This window comes from Branchiostoma lanceolatum, chromosome 18 (genome assembly GCF_035083965.1).
Source record: "Branchiostoma lanceolatum isolate klBraLanc5 chromosome 18, klBraLanc5.hap2, whole genome shotgun sequence".
NCBI classification, from domain to species: Eukaryota; Metazoa; Chordata; class Leptocardii; order Amphioxiformes; family Branchiostomatidae; genus Branchiostoma; species Branchiostoma lanceolatum.
The window spans coordinates 12,272,059-12,289,371 of NC_089739.1; the positions used below are offsets into that span (position 1 = coordinate 12,272,059).

The window sequence follows — 17,313 nt, forward strand, 5'->3', positions numbered from 1 at the left end:
AGTGAGGTTGACACCCACTATACTGAAGCTGGGAAGGTTTACAATTACACCTGTCACTGAGCTGCTCTTTTTGCTTCCGAACAACGTTGGGAGTGTTGGGACGCGTACGGATATCGATCTTCCCTTTCCAAAACAAGGTAACGTTTTATTTTGATTACAAAATATGGTGTGTCGACGTCTGTGGACGTGGCAGGTATAGTCGATCATTTCAGCCACCTCACACCATGACTTCGACGATAATAAAGGAGGTAAAGTGTGACTTTTGTTGATCACCATATATGGAATCAACTACTTGGAGTTGTGGCGTTGTTTCCAAGCATGATACAAAGAGTTCGGAGACCTCGTGTCTCCGTGAAATATTTTGATTATGCAAATGACCTCCACATTCGCATAATCTATGTTTGGTCAAGTACACCTTTCACTGACTTATACACGTCACAATTTTGATAGCCCAATCATTTACCACTTAGAAGAATTCAGGCACTTTTTCATACGCAAATTAGGACTTTATTTGCATAATTGGTAGTTTTTGATTTTCTACCTGCCATAAACCAGACATGTTACATGTATTTGAGTCCTTTGAAAACAGGAAACACGTCACATGTCACATACTAGGGCGCCCAAAATCAACCTTGACCTTTGTCTTCCCAACACGCGTCATGACCCCAACCCTGGTCAGATTTAAACTCCGACCCGGAACCTTAGATTTATGCCGCTTTGGCATTGAATATGCAAATTAGTGCATGATTAATGTTAATGTTCCTCTTGACATAAACTACATATTTACATGTATCTAAGTCCTATAATGTAAAACACTGCAAATATAGATTTTCCTTTTTAATTATGCAAATTAAGTCCCAATTAGCAAAATTTTCACTTTATTATGTACCTCTCTGTCTAAGCTACCTGCATACTGAATATCAAAGAAATTCGTTGTTCCTTTGTTATTATCCTTAGAGGATTTTTGCAATCATGCCCCTGCAGTTCCAGAGCAAGCTGCTAGGGGCCCAAACCTAGACCAGTTTTTCATTATACCAATGGCTATCTGCCACCAGAACATCCAGACCATAGCACGTCCAGGTCAAAAGATAACAATAACGGAAGCTCTGCTGCAGTACCAATGTCACATATGCGCCCAAAATAAACCTTGCGCCCAAAATCAACCTTGACCTTTGTCTTCACAACACCTACCAACGTACCAAATATCATCATAATCCATTCAGAGGTTCTTGAGTTATGCTGACTACAAGAATCCGGAAGCCTAAACACACAGTACAGACACACCCAAAACAATATCTCAATTTTTCATGGAGATAAATATTTGGCTTGTGACGTAGTAAATATATCTACCGCTGAGCCTCTCCCTTTGCTTCCGAACAACGTCAGGACGGATCTTCCTTTTCCAAGCACAAGGTAATATGTTCAGGAGTTTTCTTTGGCCGGATATTGTTATGAAGCCGTGGTTCTTCATGCGTTTCGGTAGCGTTTGTGGTTGTGGTTTGCTGTTTACACTTTATCAAGCCGTACATTGTTTATTGTTGGCGAATCAAATAGGCTATATCCTTGAACAAACTGGGTCAGATAGAAGAACGGTATTTGAGTATTGATAATTCACGACACAGGACAGGTCTCACAAAACTGCGAATCAGCTGCCACAATTACATCTTGAAACCGGAAGACATACACACACGCCCCAGCTGTGTAATAACTAAGTAATTTGCATTTCATAATAGGACTGTCAGACATGTGACATGTAACTGAAAGAGAGAGAGATCTATAGATATCAACCATGCAAATAACTAATTTGCATAATTAATGAGATAATACTAAAATACCATAGTGGTAAATGTTGGGAATTTCACTCTTGCGACATTCGGAAGCTAAGTCAAGATGAACATTATTAGACATAAATTATGCAAATCAGGGTATCATTTGCATATTTTATAAGAAAATGCTTCATGAATATATTATGTTATTTGCGCAAAGAAGATGATCAACTGATAGTATTTATACAAAGAGCTATTGATGGATCATTTCCGTACTTAATGAGCTAATGTTACACGCGATTGAGGACATCGATCGCGAAGTCTCGTTCATGATTGGTTTCAGGCCATGTCTGTTCTACCTAACTATATAACTAATGTGGATATTGCTAAGCACTGAGAAGTGATTGATATCAATACATGGCTGTAGTGTGGAATATGAGGTTATGGTCACTTCAGATGTTGTCACATGAAGTCATAACAACAGCACCCTGTTAGCCAGGATAATGGGCGGTTGGTTTTCATCATCACCACCACCATCACCGCCATCATCATCATCTTCATCATCATCAGACAGTGAGGAGCCATGTGAGGCATGTGAGTGAGTACTGTAACAGTTATCATGTTTTTTACGGGAGAAGAGAGAAACATTTACCCCATGCATTTACATATATTGAGCATGCAAACCATGCTTATGTGCTATGGTCACATTTCCAAACCGGTGCCCGGCCGGGCAGCTTGTGGGAACAAAAAATGAAAATGTATATCAAGAAATTATGAAAGAATAATCATGTTTACGGGTTATGTGTTTTGTTGCCTTTTATAAACACATGTTAAGTCTTTTCATTTCGACGACTGTCGGTTTGGAAATGACCCTATAGCATTAGTGGCGTTAGCCTTGTCATAACTTAAAGCAAATTTTGTACATGTAGATGTGTATGTTTAGTGGTAATTGACCAGCAAGGAGCTCTCATGCAATTGGATGTGAATGATTAAACTCATGATAAGAGAATACATGCACCATTATATTGTCGCTGATTAATCGTTAATCATCAACAACGTTAACGTTAGCAACGACACAATGGAATATGTTTTAAAGATCGACATTGAACCTTTACCAAACCTCCAAATTGAATTGACAGACTAGTTCTGCCTTTTTAAACAAAGTTACCAATTGCAGTTTTGTAACATCGCTAGAATAGAGTCTGTACTATCCAAAGAATTTTGTATGAAGGTGTATGTGAGTCGATGAGCATTTCCGTCTCCTGTTACCACAGTCCTAAACCCGTGCCACAGCGCACACGTCCTCAAGAAGTTCGCATCGGTGTTGTGGGCGACCCCGGGGCGGGGAAGAGCACCTTTATCAACTCCATCCGTGGACTGAGGCCCCGGGACCCCGGCGCGGCACAGGCGGGGCTAACCCACACCACTGCCGAGCCCACAGAATACCCACACCCAAGTCGACCTGACAGTTTGGTTCTGATCGACTTTCCCGGTGTTCTACTGCGGAGATACAGTGGCAGGTACAGGAGCTCTATCTGGCGACTCAAATTCAAAGTGCATGTCTCTTGACTAAACATTCGAACATTTGAAAACATTTGAAACATAATGAACATTCGTATCAGAGGATCCTTTAAAAAAGACTGAAAGTGAAACTGTAATAAACGCCTTCAGTCACCTTGAAGTTAACTGTTTTCTTCAATTCATTATTATTAATGCAGGCCCTTTTTGTCGCACACTTGGTTCAACATGTTTTGCTATCTCCATGAAACTTGAAAGGAGATATAGCTTTGTGTGTGTGTGTGTGTTTGTGTGTGTGTGTGTGCGTGTGTGTGTGCGTGTGTATGTATGTGTGCGTGTGTGTGCGTGTGTGTGTGTGTGCGTGCGTGTGTCTCTGTGTGTGTGTGTCTGTCTCTGTGTGTGTGTGTGCGCGCGTGTGTGTGTGTGTGTGTGTGTGTGTGTGTGTGTGTGTGTGTGTGCCTGTGAGTGTTTGTATGTGTCTGTGAGTGTGGTGTCTGTGTGTATGTGTGTGTCTGTGTGTGTTTCCGCACTACTGTAGTCAGCATAACTCAAGAACCTCTTGATGGATTACAATTATATTTGGCATGTGGGCAGGTGTTGGGAAGCCGAAATTCAAGGTCCCTTGGTATGTGACCTTGGTACTGCAGCATAACTTCCGTTTTTGTAATCTTTTGACCTGGACGTGCTATGGTCTTGATTTTTTCGTGGCAGATAGCCAGTGGTATAATGAAAAAGTGGTCTAGGTTTGGGTCCCTAGCAGCTTGCTCTGGAACTGCAGGGGCGTGATTGTGAAAATCCTCTAAGGAGAATAACAAAGGAACGACGAATTTCTTTGCTATTCAGTATGCAAGTAGCTTAGAGAGGTACATAATAAAGTGAAAATTATGCTAATTGGGGCTCAATTTGCATAATTAAGAAGGAAAATCTATATTTGCAGTGTTTTCCATTATAAGACTTAAATACATTTAAACATGTAGTTTATGTTAAGTGGAACATTAACATTAATTATGCACTAATTTGCATATTTAATGCGAAAGCGGCATAATTCATCTAAGGTTCCGGGTCGGAGTTCAAATCTGACCAGGGTTGGGGTCATAACACGGTAATCTGCCGGAAGTGCGTGGTGGTCACCCTGACTTCTGCCCCAGATTGCTTGGTGATCGTTTTAGCCGTGCATTGATTTTTTTGTATCTCCTGAAAAGCCAGTGAGTCGCAGTATTTTTGGGCGTGGTGAAGTTGGTTCGCCATCGAAGCCTTTTTTGTATTAGTCCGCGGCAACGGTGATGCGTTCTTTTCGCCTGTTGACCCAAATAGCAGCGTTTTTAGTGCATTTTCACCGAATTTGCGTCATCGGTGAATACGTCATAACAAGTTTGATCACTGATTCACCACCAGGTATGGAAACTTCAGCATCGGCCAGTATCTGATCGAGTTCGGGTCCTACATGCGAAGTTGTGACGTGTTCTTGGTGTTCTGTCGGGGCCGAATCCAACACAACCCCGTCAGCATCGCCATGGCGGCGGCAAGGATGGGGAAGAAGGTACTGTTCGTCAGGTCGCAGTTCGACAAAGATTTGGCGGACAAGGAGAACGACGACCCCGAGTACTTCGACGACAAAAGCTCGGTACACCTGATGGAAGAGCTCCGACAGGACTACATCCGGGTCCTGCGGGAGGTGGGATGGCCGTATGACGTCAGTGATGACGAGGTGTTCATAATCAGCGGCAGGTTGGACAACGTCAGACAAGAAAAGTGGGACGTGCCTGAGTTGAAAAGGGCGATGTTTCAACAAAAAAGAAATCTTTACTCCTTCTTCTGAGGTTTCATAGCGCAATAGTGGGCTAGAAACCCATTTAGCATCGTTATCGCTGGATTTCCGGTTGCAATATAAAATTGAACGCCAGGGGAGCCGTTTGATAGACTATGGGATGAAAGGAAAAGATGTAGTGAGTGTGGAAGTTAGTTTGTTACGCCGTGTCCCAAAACAATACATCAATGTTAAGAGCACCTTTTTATTTGAAGGATTTCCATGTTTTGTTTTTGGTCGCTTTATACATGTTGTAAATGCCACTATTGCATGCAGCAAATGTTGTCATATTGTAACTACATGTACTAGTCTGCATGTGTTATAATTTAATGCCATTTTATCGTGTTCGTAAAAATGCATATCATAATTGTGATGTTTTCAATTGATAATGATCACAAGAATATGCATGTAAATTTATAGCCGTAATGTCTGTTGTAATCACCGTTTCAAGAGCTACAAACTAAGTTCAGTGATTCTTTCCTCTCAATTTAGATCGACATGAAAAATCTCAATTATATTGTGTTTCGTGATAAAGCAATGCTTGGTTGAAATGAACGTTTTGTGTCTCCAGTGTATTCTATGCGTGTTAGTTTTCATTAATTCAAAGCGCCAGGAAATAACATCTGCACAGATTGTCGAACTAAGTAACAAGCGCCACCTACATTAATGTATACATCATGAGCAGATTAAGGATTTACGTGGACATCATCCGTTTTCCCCTAACAACTTTGGCCTTTAACTCAAATGTTTGCTTCTATGGGTTAATTGTCTGCCATAGAAGCCCGGCCGTCTCTCAGATAACATTACCGATATGATAGGCGATATTTAACCCCAACATCTACTTGGAGAACAGACTGTACAGCAAAACAAAAAGTATACTTAATGCAACGTTAAATATGTTTGGAATCATGGAGTTCAATTTCAACGTGTCAAACTATTGTGTCAGAGAGAAAGGTATTGGTCTTAATGCAGGTACAAATATTGGCGTACGCCCGAAATCTTTCTTGAAGTACAAATAGTAAGTTGCAAGTCGGTTGGAGTTATTCATATCAGACGACTTTCTGGTATTATCGAGTTGCCGATCTTGGCTTGGACCCTGATGCCTCATCTCCGAGAAGACATTGATGAAGTTTTGTCCAGGTGTGTTAATGTATGTGTGCCTGGGCGCTAGATACTGTTCTCCATACAAGTCGTTTTCCACAAATGCATGGTGGTTGACCGGTCTGACTGCAGTACCGTTGACGTCGGTGTGGGGGCGTTGTGCGGTCGGGTCTCTGGCGTACCGGTTTCTGTACAAGTCGAGTAGGTTTCTTCTGCGACGTTCCTGGTAACAATATGGAAGAAGAAGAAACCGTTTCAAGGCATTCTTTCAAACCTTGTCACACATATAAAATATGCACGAATTATTCCATTTGTTTTTGGCATTTCTATTGCCCTCTTTAGAAGTAACAATTTATGATTTTTAGTTAAACCACACATTTCGTGCCGTGTGACCGTAAAGCTAGTGTGTTACACCGAAGGGTGGTTGTACCGGCTATATCATAGATACAGAAGCTGGTGTGTTACGCCAAAGGGCGGTTAAACCGGCTATAAAGATACAGATACGAAAGCTTACCCATAAGTTCTCTTCCATTTCATCAACCCGACTCTGTATTGTGGTGATGGTTTCATCGGTCACCTTGGTTCTCTGGATTGACAAAAAAAGACACGTAAAAACAATCATGACGATCCGATATTCCTTGTTAAGTTATTTTCTAAAGGGGCCCAAACCTGTACCGCTTATACTCTTATACTTTCTGCCCTAAGGGCTATCTACCACTTAAAATCACGACCATAACGCGTCCAGAACAGGAGATATCAAAACCGGACGTTCCGCTAGAGTGCCGTAACAAGCCGCTAGGCGGCCCAAAATCTAATTATTTCGAGGTCTCATATGCGCATCACATCACTACCGAAAACATAACCTGAAAGCGGACTAAAACTCCATTTGACTACAATAAATCTTATCTAAAATTCATGGCTTTCACTCATCGTACCTTACACACGAGCTTGAAGAAGATGATGAGCAGAATGATCTTGACCGGTTGGAGGATGATGACGTCAGTCAGGAAGGAGATGAGGAAGGCGAAAAGCCAGGCCTGAGACTTGGTCCTGCCGTAGTCGTTACCGTACAGGACAGTGAAGGCACCGGACACTATAACTATGGTAGCCACCAGGAGCCAGGCTGTAGGAGAAACGGGTTAGATATGTTACACGTAACTACAGTTAACATGAAGAGTCAGGCCTGAGACTTGGCCCTGCCGTAATCGTTACCGTACAGGACAGTGAAGGCACCGGACACTATAACTATGGCAGCAACCAGGAGCCAGGCTGGAGGGGAAACGGGTTAGATATGTTACACTTTACTACGTATACGGTACCGTTAGATACGAGAAGCCGTTTTGATTAGCACCCTATCAGCTTTCTTTTAAGGAAAGCTACACAAAAAATTGAAAATCCCTCTATGCTGTGCTTAATATATTCCAAAGTCAAATTCTTACTTCAAGTTGTTTCACATAAGTCCATCATAGTTCTGGGATTTTCCACAGTTTGCAACTTATGCCGTGCTGACGCCTTCTCACCTGATTATTGAATTATATGACGTCAGTGTTTCAAATTTTTCACCTGATGATTGTATTATATGACGTCAGTGTTCTAAAATCCAATCATCAGGTGAAAAATTTGAAACACTGACGTCATATATTCAATAATCAGGCGAGAATGCGTCAGCACGGCATAAGTTGCAAACTGTGGAAAATTCCAGAACTATGACGGACTCATGTGAAACAACTTGAAGTAAGAATTTGACTTTGGAATATATTAAGCATAGCATAGAAGGATTTTCAATTTTTTGTGTAGCTTTCCTTTAAATCTGTAAAGACCAATATATGTTAATACTTAGAGGAAATTTTGTTGTCTTGGTGAAGTACTATAATGTAATTCTTGTTTCTTTCACTGTACCTTTATGTTCAGTTTTCACGGTCACCTCTGTACTGTAAACTTATCATCGCCGTGAAAACAGTTGTTGTTATTATTTATGATTCCTTCACACATCCATGCTGTAAATCACCTCTCTGCCACCGTGAAGTTAAAGTTCAGTGAAAATGTCAATTTTCATTACACCGTGAAGATCAAGTATGCTTTCCCAGCTCGTTTATCATTTTCCTAAGATTAACGGCATGGGTACATTCACAACACAAGCAACTAAACATCTGACTACGGTAAGCCATGCCAGGTATGTTACACTTAACTATACGGTACTACATGGCCAAGAGGCCCTCGATAAGCCCTCAAGCGTTTTTTCCAAGTGCTTGTAACTCACCTACGATGACGCACCACCACGGAAATGGACGGTACGGTTTCCGGCTCACCGCAACCTTCCCGCCTTTTTTCTTGATGACGTACCTGGCATCCATTTTCTTCAGGGCTAAAACGCACAAACGAGAAAAAGAAAACAATGATATGCAGGTTATGATTTAAAAAGAGAAAGATAGAAAAATAGGTTATCATTCAATGGTAGATTAATTGTAAGCAAAATGATCTGTCATCAGGTGAGGTAAAATATCGTGAAGCTTTTATTCAATATTCTAATGTGACGTCGTACCTGATAAATTGTATTCACCGAAACCACCAATATGCTAACAGTTTATTTGGAAAGCACAAACAAATGTGGCTAAGAATGAACTAGTTATGGTCTAATGTTGTCAGAAAAAAAAAAAAAAGCAAATGTCGGGCATCTTGAGGTGGATAGAGATAACATTTCTGACATAAATGACGTCACGCGCGCGTCGTTTAACCCACCAACATGGCGGACGAGAAATGGCGTCATAGTCACGTGACCGCTCACGCCCAATCGCTATCGAACTTACTTCTTTCTGTCCTCAACCTGTTGACGTGAAGAGTCTGGTTGGCGGTGTAGTCCGTGCCGTACCTCGAACCTGCGCCCTCGACTGTTGGCAGATAGCGAGGCAGAGCGATGTCCACGCCGTGTCGACCCTTCTGGATGAAGCCGTGCCGTTCTGTCCTGCCCGGTCTGGACGAGGTTACCCCCGCCGACGCGTCCGGCCGCGCTCCGGCGTACCGGAACAGCACCACGATTAAGACGTTGATCGGCAAGGCGATGAGGGAACTTTCTAGTCCAATAATAAACTGGAAAGGGACGTCAATGGAACATGTACATTCAAAAAATACAATATCTACCAATGTTAACACGTGATAGGACACCTACATAGATGTGCTACAGAAGGACACTGGCCTACCCTCTGAGTCACTGGAGAAGGCAATGGAGGACAGACGGTTCTGGGCTGACAGAGTGGTTCGAGTGGCAGAGGAGGACTGACACTCGACATAAGTCAAGTCAAGTAAGTCAAGTTTTGCCCAAGAAGGCTTGATAAAACCTCTTTGTTTTGCCAGGTCTGTCATAGAAAAGCTAGCTATAGCTTTTGGTCAATTTTGTTCAACCACAGCATATGTATGGTAAGGCTATTACAGGGACGTTTTTTGTGTGTCATTTATAGAAATTAGATAGCAACTCTCTATAGAAAATTTAATGTAGGAAAAAAAGACTTACATGCAGGGTTAAATGTCGCTTCGTTACATTATCAGTTCGCTGCAGTCATTTCGTTACATGACAAGTCGTTTCGCTACATGTCAAAAGTCGATTCGCTACATTTGAAGTCATCATCATAGCTTGTCACTGTTACTGAAGTGTATTTACAGAAGTCAATGAATGAAATCATTCAAATGTAGCGATACGACATTGCCATGTAGCGAAACGACTCTGCCATGTACCGGGACGTCTACTTCTTCACCCATGCAAGAAAAAGAACATATACATTTCTCCTTCACAACAGAGACGAAAAACATAATAAATTTGAAACTGAAAGACTACACTATTAAGCTCGCTCCTGAAGCTTCGCCAAAAAGAAGACTCACGGTGTCCCAGCTAAACGGTAGTTCCAACTCTGTGTCTCCTACGGTGACCGGTTTGGGCACGAAGTTCCTGTCTCCCCGGTAGAACATGATGTTGACTAACATGAAGGACATGAGGAGGGACAGACAACAGGAGATCCTCTGCACACGGCTGAAGTGATTGACAGGAGGCTTCACCACTGATGCCCACAGGTGCCACGAGAGGAGACGTTTTCCCGGCGTGGCGGACCTGGATAGATGTCTGTACGCTCTCTTTTGTCGCTGAAAGATATGATATTGAGGTAAGAAGTCAAATTCTTTAAAAGTATGAGCCTTTTTTTGTTCTACATTTGTAACTCACACCTTTATGACAGATTTGAATTGGATTGAAGTGGTCGATTTGAAATGGGTTAGCGGTTACTCTTTCCTTATGGACAGCTGATCCATACCTATCTGCAGCTCTCGCGCGCTGTGGCGAGAGTTTGCGAAAGTTGAACTGTCGTTTTCTAATTGGATGAGGCAAGGAGGCTTCCTTATAACCTCTTTGGATCAGAATACCATATTTGGCAATGTAAGATACCAGTATTTATGATATAGAGCTGCGCATATAATAATACATGTTTGAAAATGATAACTCTTTCCAACCTTTCTTTCATCCTGAATGTCTAGTCTTCTTCCAATCGAGACTGCCACCATGTATAAGGCCAGCACGACGCACACAGTCGCGATGGCGATGAGACTCCTGTCCAAGTCGAACGTAAAGGCCTTTCCTAGATCTAACGGATTGGGTGCAGCGAACCCAGCAAAGGCCGTCAGATGGTCACAGATACAGTGCAGCCGTTCGTGGGTCGTCTCAGGTCCCACCTTCAGAAAAATGAAAGCAAAGATACATTTTCCTACTGCGCATGCGCAAAAGCTGTCTGTCACCCGAAATTCATGAGCATACCATGAAAAAAGATATACGAATTGTCTACTCAATGCATTCTATTCGTGGACCCTCGCATAAGTGAAATTCTCAGAATATTTTCATGTCCTAAAAAGCAGGCTCCGCCCCTGAGGCCTTGCCAAAACAACTCTGCTTTAGATATTACCTCGCATCAAATGTCGTGGACCCTCGCACGCTTGAAATTTTCAGAATATTTTCAAACGATATTACATATGCTATAAACCTGGCCCCGCCCCTAAGGCGTCGCCAAAAGAACTCTGATTTAAATGCTACCTCACATAGCCTGGAATCCATCCTATTTAGCTTCCGGCCGCTTGGGTAGCGGCCGGAAGCTAAATAGGATGGATTCCAGGCTAACCTCACATCCACTGTCGGTCCAAAGTTTGGACATTTCGCTGAAGAATAGGCATCTTGAAGCCGTGATGCTGATTGTGTAGTTAACACCGGATTCTGACGTTCGTCCATTTTCGTCAACGGTTGGAAGGTGTTGGATTCCTATGTCAAACAAAATTGGCAATGAAAAAAGGAAACATTGCCATGGCGACGGTAGTTGTTGTTGTTGTTTTCATTTTTATTTAGGGCACTGATACTGAGATTCATAAGGGATTTTCAACGAAAAGGGCTGATGAGTACCTGTTCTGTTGGACAAATACAGACACATACACACACACACACACCACACACACACACACACACACACACACACACACACACACACACAAACACACACACACACACAACGACAGCACAACTACATTCTATCATGCATAATCCCACCACCAGAATGAACATCATAGACAACTAAAAACAACACTCGGGCCCCAGGGAGGGGGGCTGCATGGCTTTTTATCCTTTATACTGCTGACTAAAATTCCAAACATTCTCTTGGCTTAAAATGCCTGTGGACAAATGCCTGTGCAATTCCTAGAATATTTGCAAACTGCACACAATACCATACAATTTGGCTCGCTACTGAGGCGTCGCCAAAAATGTGAAGACAAAACTAGGTCTTGAACCACATACCGTTAACAAAGTCGGCCATAAAGAAAGTCTAGTACACACATAATGTGAAACTGTACAGTCAATTGCAAGGTCGTATAGGCTAATGCGAGCATATACTGTTATGCCAGGCTACATTTGGAAACCGGGGCCCGGCAGGGCTGTTTGCGCTAACGAAAATTAAAAGTGCATATTAAAAGACTTAACCAAATCATACTGATGTATATTTTTTACGCATTGTCTGTTTTGTTGTCTTTATATCATACTTTCATATCATCATGCAAACTACCAGGCTGAGCACTTGTTTGGAAATTTCACCCTGGCAATGAAATATCCAATTAAACAAGGCACATCGCCATGACATTGTCTTATGCTATAAATGGCCATATTTCCAAACCGGGGCCCGGCCGGGTAGTTTGCGGGAACGAATAATATCATATAAAAAACAACACCCAAAACGTGAGAGAAAAAAAAGTTAATCATGAGCATACTTTGCGTGTATCTCTTGATATACATTTTTATTTTCGTTCCCGCGAGTACCCCGGCCGGGCCCCGGTTTCGAAATACATGTACATGTATGACCATGACATTACCTATTGTCCACGTTTCTTGTTCATCGCTGATGTTGACGGCAGCTTGGCTCAAAAACCAGGCGAAGGGTCGTGCAGAAGGTTCACCTGTCACGTCTGCAGTGTCCCCAGCCCGCCGCAGGGTGGCGTTATGGCTGTAATCGTTAGGTGAGACCTCGGAACCTCGCTTCAGGTAAGCCATGAACGTGACGTTCACGTCAGCGCTGTTTTGGGGGACGACGCGGATGAAGAAGGCTACCCCTGGTGCTGTCGTGTTGAAGTTGTGTACCTGTCGGAACGAATAAAGAACATCTTAGAAACTCAAAAGTGTGTTAAGTGTGCTTGATGGCTTATGCTAGGGTCACATTGCCAAACCGGGACCCGGCCGGGCTGTTTGTACACAAATTATGCTCATTTTTCAATTTCCCAATCTTCACAGTTTTTTTTTTTTCAAATTTGATAGTTATTATTAGATTATGATTATGACTATTCTTCAAGCCTTTGTCAGTTTTGTTGTCTTTTAAATCATACTTTTCGGTAGACAGTTTAGAAATATGACCCTAGTAATGCTTAGGTCACAATTGGAAAAAGGGGCCCTGCCGGGTAGTTCCCGGGCCGCTTTTTGGCACTTCCGGGCGTGACCCCTACGTGGCCCCTTGGGGCACCCTGCGGCTACCGGGCTATTTTTGGGCCCGGCGGGGACCCGAGAAAAATTTAGTTCTGACTTAAATTCTACCCGGGCCCCGCGGACACAACGACGCCGTGACCTCAACGTGAGAACACCGCGAGGTACCCCTCCGGTTGCCGGCAGTCCACCGGGACAAGTAATAATTTGTCTGTTTGTTTGTTTGTTTGTTTGTTTTTTATTCATTTGCACAACAAGAAAATTTATAAAACATAATACGATAAACAATAGATAATAACAGGTTCAGGAGGAGGAAAAAAGCGTTTATAGCTTATACTTGGCCCTCCTCGTCTATACTTATCAAACTTGATTATAACTTATAAATAATATAGCAAAGTAATACATAGAATATGATAACGATAGACAATGATAATCAAATAATGGTATAAATCAAAGCTAGATAATAACTGGACATGTGACTCTACTACAGGGCGGCTATGATAGGTTTTCAGGGCACCTTTAAAGGTAAGAAAAAAGGGTGATTGTTTGTATATTTGTCTGAAGACTGTTCCATATTGTGATATATTTGCACTTGACGAGAACTCTGCTAATGATGTACGAAAGAGAGGAATATGGATTTCTTTGCCTGGTATAATAGTTGTGAACAAGTGTGAAGAAGGGTTTGGGAAAATTGTTAGAATGGAAATTAAACGTAATTTATTGATATCGTGGATGTCTAGTATTTTTGAAATAGAGGAGCCATGTGTGAGCGAAAGTCAGAAGCAGTTGCTATCCTTGTGAATTTCTTTTGGAGAGTTATATGCGGATGTAGAGTTGTGTGGCAGGCGCATCCCAAAACAATGTTACATTAGGTCAAATATGAGTATATAAGGCTGTTGCCTATAGTTGTGAGAATCTTTTCAGGGATGATGTATTTGTTTTTCACAATAACACCAATTGTTTTAGCATTTTTTTACTTATAGCAGAGACTGGGCTTTCGAGTTTAAATTTTCATCTACTATTACCCCCAAAAATGTTGGTCTGTTTCTCTTGTACATTAGGAACATTTTGGACTTATTGATATCATAACTTTTATTTTTACTACAGAAAATAAGGTAGTTCTGGAATTTGTTCGTAACTTGTTTGCATCAAACCACGTACTTTACACATATCTTGGTTAGCCAGTTGTATCAGAGGGTCAACGTTTTTGTGGAAAAGGAATATGTTGGTGTTATCGCCAAAGATTATAGAATAAGGTATTGTTATGTTATGATACGGATCAAGTGGACAGACTAAATGTGTGTACTTCGTAAGACCGGGTCAAGTGTGTGACGTTACAGATCAGGTGAGTAGAACTAAAGCGTGAACTTCGTATATCGTGTTTCTTTTTGAGCTCCGGATCGAGTGCAGTTTTATATAACCCCGAGATATGACGAGTGCCCGCCAGGAGCCTGCCTGATGGCCGACCGTCGTTCGCGGGGCATTCTGCAGGGACCCTACAACTGCCCCACCTGGATGTGATAAGCACGCGGTACCCTGTCGGACCCCACAGGGGTCACTACAAGACACCGTCAGAGCAACTGACGGGTACCTGCCGGAGACCGACAATGAAAATTTTACAAAAATGCCACCGAGTACCTGTCGGGCACCCCGGGACCCCTGCAGGGCAGCGTGAAGGAAACTTTTAATTGTGACCAAGACAGCCGGTGCCCCCCAAACGTCAGAGCCCGGCCGGGGCTACATCCCCGACGGGCACCGACGCAATTGTGACCTAAGCATTATACATGTATTAGCGATCAGAACAACTCAATGATGTTATTTTGTATTCATTAATGCTTTTGCATTATGGTGAGAGGTATCGTCAACGTACGTTCTGTAAACTTGAGTTCGCTTTGTGTACTTTTGTTTATGATCTCAATTAAGAAATCAATAATGAATATCTTCTATATCTATATTTGCGACATGATATTTTATATGGTCGATCAAAAATGAAATTAACCAACCGTTATCTGTCCGCTGTTTGATAGCGTTGCTGTCCCCTCCACCATTATTGTATTCTCCGTAGTTACCGGGTTGATGTACTCTATCCGCTCGTCTTCGTCAAGATCGCTGACGGGAACTTTCTGTCTGTCTCCGAGAACGGAAAGTCCCAGTACTGGGGTCCTGACGTCTCCGGCGTTGGGAGAGTATTCAAAGGGGTTCCGTGGTGTAAAGTAGGTCTAAAGATACGGATATGCAAGATATATGATACATCAACACAGTAGAAACAATATTGAAAAATTGAGGGCTAGAATTTGCAAGCGAATGTAAGATATCTCCCCGTCCATCTTCCTGTCCCGACCTTTGATTTACCTTCACTAAACAAAATGCAACTCTCGCGCGTTTTGGTGAGACAAAGCGAGATTTGCAGTCTACAACGTATCTCCGGTGTCTAGTTCAATGTCTCCTAACACATTTAACGATTAATGATCCTGATGTAATCCTTTTCACGAATTTAAGATAAATAAATATGAATATTTAATGAATGACCATAAGAAAATAAAGAAATGTGCCATCAAACCTGAGACCCAACACTGCCATCCACACAAAGTTTTGCAGCAGCGTTTTCTGGGATTTTGAAATATGCCCCTGTATCCGTGCGCGTCTGTATCAACCGTCCCCCGGGGGTGTCACAGCTGGACCTCCCCAGGGACATCAGGAACTCGTTTGTTTCGAGCAGTGTCGGTTTTTCGTCCCGGTTCTTCCTCGTTATCATTGTCAACGCCAAGTTGTCGATAGCTTCAAAAGCGGTGGTGGTCGCCTGTTCGTTCTGTAAGTTTGAAAATAAATGACAAAGGGGCTTAAACTTTAAAGGGTTATCAAATTAAAAAGGGGGATCAAAGTGTCAAACATTTTTTCTCAAAATCAATCCAGCCATCAAAAGTGCTAGACCTCTAGTCTGGATAGGTGAACGTACAGAAACGTGACTACAGAAGTAGATCAAAATGTGACTGGAAGCCTGTACCGACCCCCGTCCCGGTGAGTGATGGTTAGAAAGCAAGAAAAAGGTGACAAAAGTGCAACTATGTTCTTCACTGCTTACAGTTACACAGCTACTATCGTATACTATCAAGTATCAATCTAAATATCCGTTGTATCTCTATAGTATGAAGCGAGCAAAATAAGAACATTATGAATTCGTTGCCTCCACCAGGCCTTCCTACGGAGTATGGACAGTAGAATTCGGCAAATAGGAGAATAATTGGCCAGGAAAGTCAGTCCGCGGGAAGGATAACAATTCCCCCTCCTGCAAATGAATAGCCTGTCAGTGTCATCCTGCATGTGAAGGTAGAGCCTGGAACTAAACAGGATGATACTCAGGCTAAGAAATGTAACTAGTGCTGCGTGCCGGTACTGTGTACCGGTACTGTACCGTAACAATTGATTAGGTACATGTCCAAAATACCGGATCATGAAGTACCGGTACTATACCGATATAAATTTTAACCAACGTGTGCTTATATTGTGACTGATCTCCTAACCTAATAACCTCATGCAACACCAAACGTGACCAAAGTCACACCTTGGAACAGCGTAACTAATATGCAACAGATCATTCAGGCAGGCCGGGAGTTTTGATAGCAAGGCCAAGGGAGTTTGGCGGTAGGAAACCTAATTATCTTCTTTGAATAAATATATTGACAAGTTGTAAACCGTTTATCAATGTTTCTGTCGTTATTGAAGAAGTTCACAAAAACATCTTTTTTTTTTCAAATTGTTCAGGTACAGGTCTGGACCTGTACCTAAACCTCTGTACCGGTACCTCTACCTGTACGTTTAGGTGCGCAACACTAAATGTAACCCTAGCTAAGGTGGCCAAACTCCCCTGGCAAACATTCTCCCTACGGCCAGCGTAGTTAGTCTGAAAGAGATCTGAGATCTGAAGAAAGATAAGCAAATTAATTGGCCAGAGAAATCTACCTTTTCAAAGTTCGTGGTTCGCTTTTTTCTGCTTTGCATTTGCACCTCCGACCTCGCCCTGCCTACACTTAGACTGGAGGCATCCAAAACGTTGACCGCACCTACAAAACAGAAGCAACGTGGCAATATCATTGGCATGAGTTTTACGTACACAGTATGGCATAGTTACACTA

At 42.3% G+C, this 17,313-nt stretch overlaps 2 protein-coding genes and 1 long non-coding RNA gene across 3 annotated transcripts; 1 reads left to right on the plus strand and 2 right to left on the minus strand.

Annotated features, from left to right (window-relative positions):
* Positions 1-224: 224 nt before the first annotated feature.
* On the plus strand, positions 225-5,103 carry LOC136423994 (interferon-inducible GTPase 5-like). Its single transcript, XM_066412394.1, has 4 exons — positions 225-248; positions 2,266-2,339; positions 3,041-3,286; positions 4,680-5,103. Exons 1-4 carry the CDS (start codon positions 225-227, stop codon positions 5,101-5,103), a joined length of 768 nt encoding a protein of 255 aa, XP_066268491.1.
* A 1,101-nt stretch (positions 5,104-6,204) lies between these two features.
* On the minus strand, positions 6,205-8,563 carry LOC136424781 (uncharacterized). The gene is made up of 4 exons (XR_010753915.1): positions 8,453-8,563; positions 7,128-7,461; positions 6,707-6,778; positions 6,205-6,415 (listed from the first exon to the last, which is right to left on the minus strand). It is a non-coding gene; the product is annotated as an uncharacterized lncRNA (long non-coding RNA).
* Positions 8,564-8,897: 334 nt separating this feature from the next.
* LOC136423995 (polycystin-1-like protein 2) lies at positions 8,898-17,246 on the minus strand. The gene is made up of 8 exons (XM_066412395.1): positions 17,141-17,246; positions 15,741-15,989; positions 15,184-15,399; positions 12,580-12,844; positions 11,346-11,482; positions 10,687-10,905; positions 10,066-10,323; positions 8,898-9,279 (listed from the first exon to the last, which is right to left on the minus strand). Exons 1-8 carry the CDS (start codon positions 17,177-17,179, stop codon positions 8,974-8,976), a joined length of 1,689 nt encoding a protein of 562 aa, XP_066268492.1. The 5' UTR covers positions 17,180-17,246; the 3' UTR covers positions 8,898-8,973.
* Positions 17,247-17,313: the final 67 nt, after the last annotated feature.

Coding starts and splice junctions, on each gene's coding strand:
- LOC136423994 (XM_066412394.1), top strand. CDS start 225: ATGACTTCGACGATAATAAAGGAG. Junction 2,340..3,040: donor ATCTTCATCATCATCAGACA/GTGAGGAGCCAT, acceptor CTGTTACCACAG/TCCTAAACCCGTGCCACAGC. Junction 3,287..4,679: donor CTGCGGAGATACAGTGGCAG/GTACAGGAGCTC, acceptor ATTCACCACCAG/GTATGGAAACTTCAGCATCG.
- LOC136423995 (XM_066412395.1), bottom strand. CDS start 17,179: ATGCAAAGCAGAAAAAAGCGAACCACGAACTTTGAAAAG. Junction 15,990..17,140: donor GAACCACGAACTTTGAAAAG/GTAGATTTCTCT, acceptor TCAAACTTACAG/AACGAACAGGCGACCACCAC. Junction 10,324..10,686: donor ACATTCAGGATGAAAGAAAG/GTTGGAAAGAGT, acceptor CATATCTTTCAG/CGACAAAAGAGAGCGTACAG.